At 37.2% G+C, this 6,000-nt stretch overlaps 1 protein-coding gene across 1 annotated transcript in view; it reads right to left on the bottom strand.

Moving 5' to 3' along the window:
* Positions 1 to 1,055: 1,055 nt before the first annotated feature.
* si:dkey-215k6.1 (transmembrane protein 132C) overlaps positions 1,056 to 6,000 on the bottom strand; it is a 256,759-nt gene continuing 251,814 nt past the window's right edge. Inside the window, exon 16 of the mRNA XM_034117597.1 lies at positions 1,056 to 5,787. Coding sequence (XP_033973488.1) covers positions 5,160 to 5,787 — 628 coding nt within the window. The 3' untranslated portion in view covers positions 1,056 to 5,159. The remainder of the gene's footprint in view (positions 5,788 to 6,000) is intronic.

The raw sequence follows: 6,000 nt of genomic DNA, 5'->3' as shown, positions 1-6,000 counted from the left end.
TCATTACAGTTTGTACATAATACATTTTGTGAGAAGGTGGGCAGTATGCCACAGGACAATTGAGGCACTTTAGATCAAATGTCAACTTTATCGTGGATATCTTATATCATACTTAATCGTGGTGATCCGGTGGGCTCCAAAACATTATCTTAATTAACTTTCAGTGTAAATGCCTCTCCATCACCAAGACTCCCACTGGGCCTTCAAGCGAAGCCTACAGAAACCTGGCAATTAGAGCGCAGACAAAATTAGCAAGGGATCTAAAAAGATCCATGCTCCTCAGAGGAAATCACTTCATTAGTTATATTTGACCATCCATGCCATGTCTGCTATGTGAGCCAAATACAAATAAAACTGAGAGAGTTTTTCTTTCAAGAGAGGTGTTTTTTAAGATGAAAAAAGCTCTAAACTCAATCATGAGCAAATCATCTCCCACCATGCATGTTTCTGAGGCAGGTGAAAAGTAACGGCATTACATGGTTGCCATTATGTCTTCCATTTTTGTTTGACACTATTCATAACCGGCACGCATTGTTTTAAGCCAGACACTGGGGGTTGGTTATTCCTATTGCCCATTTCTAATTTACCGTCGCTGTTGATACTAAATGTTTTTACAAAGGAAAAGGAAATCTTTGACTTATTTTGTATTAAGTGTGAATAAAAAAGCAAAAGCTACCAACTTTGTCCAGTGTTTTCTTAAAGGCAGACGTACATGCATTACTAAATTAGCCGACATTGAGATTGCAAGTATGCATGTTTGGAAAAGGTTCCAAGTAATAATGTTATATTTTTCTCTTGTAAGGTTTCATATATACTTACAGAGACAAATTATCTCAATTCAGCCTATTTGTTTTACAATGACATTTCGAAACAAATGTCCTTGTTAGGAACATTCTAAAGTTCCAGCTTCTGTACCTACCCATTGATTGTGTCCTGTTCTGTCATCACCATAATGGAAATACAATATTATCATGACAGGAGGCTGAAGATAATTGTAATTTTGACTCTAACAGATTACACATCAAAAGGGTTAAACAAGACAAAAGAGCAGGCTGTTTTAGGTTATGGGTTTTAATTGGCCTCCATGAAACATGTTTAAACAATCAGAAAAGCAAAAGCAAAACAAATCAAACAAAAAACCTTTAGGGTTCATGTCCATTGGCGTATTTTCTACCTGTAGCACATTCAACTGCTGCCCACGTGTACCTCCAACTGTAACTATACAACAACTAAACTCAGTTCTTTTGAGAATATGTATTTGTTTTTCAGTGGTTTGATTGTTTTCAGCACAGAGCCCCATTGTAGAGGTCCTTTTATTTACTGCTTGCAGGCTGAACTACTGCTGTCAATTGGCTTCACCCGAAAGGAAATGTCCAATATGCATTTGGTTCTAAGGTAATTCATTAACTTTACTGGAGAGTAAGATTCAATTTGAGGGGGGGAAGTCTGCAATGGCTAAAAATGTAAAATGATCCTCTGAAAACATGGTCTTATGGTTTTCTCTCACCAAAAAAAGACAGTACCATATATGGAAATCATCTGTTCACACAAAGCGTAATAAGTGTGTATGGCCAGGCTGTGAACACAAAGAAAACCGAATCCGCACATCGAAATGTATCCTGATCAGATTTTGGATGAAATGAAAAGTTCCTTTGTAGCATTGTGTTAAATATTTGAATAGTAAATGTTGTTTGAGTGAACTGAATACATTAGGCCCAATCCTTTCCCTTACTGATACACCCTTACTTACTTTTACTTCCGTTGAATGAACAACCCATTACGACCTGCCTAAGCAAAAAATGATATAGAAAATTGATAAAATATGAACATAATTAAGTAGGACAAGAAAAAAGTGGAAAATAAAAAATATAATAAAAATCATCTTGTCCATCTTGTCCAAAGCTCGCTTTTGAATGTTTTTTTTTTTTTAAACCAAATGGCATGGGTTACTACATTACTTTAATCTGCATTGTCAACCACCAAAGATGACAAAGAAGCCAAATGTTTGTGCTGCTAAAGTTTTTCTTCTGGAAAGTGTTCAGCAGTAGTTTAGTAAGCATGCAGTAAAGTGCAAACCTTTTAGCAATGGCTGCATATGGAACTTTTGTCTTTCTTTGCTATGAAACAAAACAGCATACAGTATACACCAAAAATGATAAAAACAGCCATTTTCTAGTCTAAATCCATACCGTTTTTTAAAATTATACAACAGGTAGAATGAGTGTCCCACATTGTGAATTATGATTAAACTCACAGGTCTAGTAAAGAGTCAAACGTTTTTTTTTATTGAAAACATTGCTACACATCTACCGTCAACGACTATCAAAGTTGTTCCCGTTTGACTTAACCTTTCAATCACAGCAGTTTTGTGGCTACATTAGGAGGCAAAATACAATAATGTCTAGTACATACAGTATAGTTGCCATCATTAGTCAAAATATCTATTGCTTTGGTGAAGGCTGTGCAGCCAATGTATTTCTTTTTCTTCTTCTTCTATTCAAGATCTCCATCCTTTGATTCCTGTGTCCTTAATGTTTTACCTTACGATGTTGCCATTGTGACTTTATGTGCATTGCTATTATGCACCTTGTTAGACAAATGATTGAAACAAGAGATATTCATATCTGTGGTAGTCCATATTCAGCCTCTGTTTTGGATTGAAATATCTTCACATTTGGTTTGGTTTTCTTTCTAAAATGGATCTCTTGGACACAATAGCCTCAAGCTATTTCAGGCTTGATGAACGAACTGCTTCAATTTTTACATCTCATTACAGAGGTAAACTGATTCCTACCCTGTACAAAAACAAGACCTCATTCAATATTTTAAACAAAGACAGGAACATTATTAGAAAAAGAACCAATAAGATCACTTTCACATTGTGGTGGTAGATAGTTTGGTACCACTTTACAATAAGACTACCTTTATAAAGGGTTTACGAATAGTTTGTAATTCATTTATTAATTAAGTTGTGAACAAGCTTAAATAATGATTAAGCTTTTATAAGACATGAGATAAACAGGGCAACTGTGACCGGCTGCTTGCCAAATAGTGAGCCCACATTTATCTGTACTGCTAAGCCTTATATTGGCTACTTAGCTTACTTTGTCTTCTTCATCAGCCAGCATCCTTGGTATCTGTTGTTCACTGAGTTGATTCTCGCTAGGTAGCCAATATAAGGCTTAGTCATCTTGCCAAATAGTGAGCCTGTGTTGAAAACTACGTTAGAACTGGTTTATAAATGGTTCTTAATGATTAATAAAGTGTTTACAACCTAATTCATAACCTAATTATAAACCCTTTATGAATCCTTTATAAGGGTAGTCTTATTGTAAAGTGGTACCGATAGTTTTGTGTACCATATTGCACTGTAAAATGTACAAAATATCACTATGTTGTTGGCTAGTGATCTGCAATCTTATTCACAAGCACTTTGAAGCATGTTTATTTATCTACAACATACAGTGTACTTTGAAACAGTAACACATTTATAAATAAATATTGCAATCTTAATAATCTTACAATTCTCCTTTTTTATGGTCAGTTCTTTATGACTCGTCACCTGAGCTTAAAGAAGGTGAGGCAACCTCTGCCTGTTCTGTCTCCTTCCTTTCACTTGTTCTTTTAATGTGCTATCATTCACCAGCAGATCTGTTTAATATTTGCCCTTGGGCTTTTTTTGCCCTCCTCACCCCCTCAAATGTTAATTTAAATAAATAGATATTTAGGAGAAAAAAATAATCATATATCCTTAAAATCTTAATACATTTTGGAAATAAAAAGCTACAATTAATATCTTCCAAATTGATGGAAAAACATAATAAAAACTATTTATAAAAAAAGCAAAAATAGGAAAAAAAAATACATAATTATTTTCAACAAAACACACATGTTTTATGAACCAATATCTATGCGACTGTTTGTGTCACTCCACTTGGTATTGTAATGTCATTCATTATATCCTGTTAGCTCCATGTCGGGTCAGGGTCTATCTTGTAGCCATCCTGGTTTCTGTTTTAAATAATCCTCATTATTAAGAGTTCGCTCGGGCTTTGCAAAGCCCAAGCAGCCTCTGTTTTGTATGAGACACCTCAGTCAGTCCCCCTTTAGTTCACAGAGAGTATTTCACTGTATACTGCAGTTCCAAAAGTGTCTAATGCTGTCCAGTCACAGACAAGGGGAGGGGCCTGGGGATGATGCGATTGGTTGTGAACACAGGGAGAAAACCGTCATTGGCTGGAAGGTTTCACAAAACAGGAAGTCAGCCTGAAATATGGCTAATGTCATTTCCTGTTTGTTATTGTGCAGGTTTAAATGCCTCTGTCTTGGATCCAAGGGAGAAACAGTCTTTTGTATTTCACATCATCATCCAACTCTTGAAACATTCTGTTGTTTGAGGAAATAGCATGATGGTATTTAATGCTGAATGGCAGCCCCCACAGGTGTCCGAAGTTATGTTTGAGTACTTGGAATATATATATTTTTACATGATACATTTCATTTATGAGCAATGCCAAAAGTAAATGGGTCACATGATAGAACAAAAACAAACAGGTAATATATGTAATGTGCACTTTTTCTTCAGTAATCATAATCATCAGCAAACTTGGTAATTCATTATTAATACTAGATTTATAAATGATAAATCAAAAGCCACAGTCAATGCTGGCAATACATATGATTAAAAATACTTCAGAAATGGCCTTGGTCTAAATGTATAGTGGCATGATAATGTTTGTCTAATAACATACCCTGACTTTACTGTATAGCGCAATGGTTTACTGGTTTTCTGAAAATAAACACTTATAACCAATGGTAACTTTATTACACTAATATTTTCACAAATAAATAATAGATTATAAATTAACTCATAAGGTTTATTATTGTTTGCTACCATTGATGTCAGTTTAAGCAAGTAATGACAGTATGCTTTCCACAGCCAAAGGGGAGCTAAAGGTATGCTTCCCCTTCACTGTCCATTCAATAATCTTCTAAACTCTTGGCAACACTTCGAGTTTCATTTACTGATCTCATATTCCTCCCTGTCTCCCTCCCTTCATCCATTGCAAAGGCATTACAGGTGAATTGTACTCATTGTCCATACTCCCTCTCCTGCACTCATCCTGTGCCCCTCCATTTCTCAGTCCCTTTCCCATCAGTCACAGATTGTCTTGTAGCCTCTCCATGTAGGTTCTGATTTCAGACTGACCCAGGTCCATATCCTGGCACACCCACTTTATGTCATCCTCACTGCCATTGGTCAACATGACTGAAGAGTTGGTGTATGGGCCACCCCCACCGGAATTATCATTTGGCAGAACGGTGGCAAAAGACGTGAACTGGACGCGTTTGCGTTTGGCAGCTGCAACCGCAGCTGCAGCCGTGGCCCGGGGGGAATTATTCAGATGCTCCCCTTGGCAAGTGGATTTTTTTCCACTTGTAGGCATTGCAGAAAGGCACTGATGTGGTGCTGCAACAGATCTGGGCAGGGTTTGTCCATGGGCGATGCCACGATGTCCCCCTGGACCACCGCTCCCACTAATGGTTCCCATGCCTGAGCCCACGCCCATCATCAAGGTGTTGCCAGCCCCGTTCAGGAGGTATTTGTTCTCCTCGTATCCTCCCTCATTCCTGTCAATGATAGTGGTGCACTCGTCATGCAGCCCGCCCTGGCATTGGTCAGAGTGGTCAGCTAAAAGGTCAGCCTCATTGCCAAGCCACACCCAGTCATGGGCGTGGTTCATGTTGTCTCCCGCCTCCAGCACAGGGACCTGCTTGTGACGGTACCTGCAGATGAATGATAGAAATGAATCAAACTGAAGCTGAAGTTGAACCAACCCACTGACATTTCTTAAATTTGAGCATGAAATATATATGTGGTATATATACATATATGATATGACAATAAACCGTTGAAAATGTAACATTTAGAATTGAAAAAATAGAAAATGTAATGCCTTATGTCTTAATCCACCTACTTTTACTGCTAATTTTCCTTTA

The sequence above is a fragment of the Trematomus bernacchii genome, unplaced genomic scaffold (genome assembly GCF_902827165.1).
Source record: "Trematomus bernacchii unplaced genomic scaffold, fTreBer1.1, whole genome shotgun sequence".
NCBI classification, from domain to species: Eukaryota; Metazoa; Chordata; class Actinopteri; order Perciformes; family Nototheniidae; genus Trematomus; species Trematomus bernacchii.
Note: the sequence above shows the minus strand (reverse complement) of the source record. Positions and strands in the feature narration are given on the sequence as shown.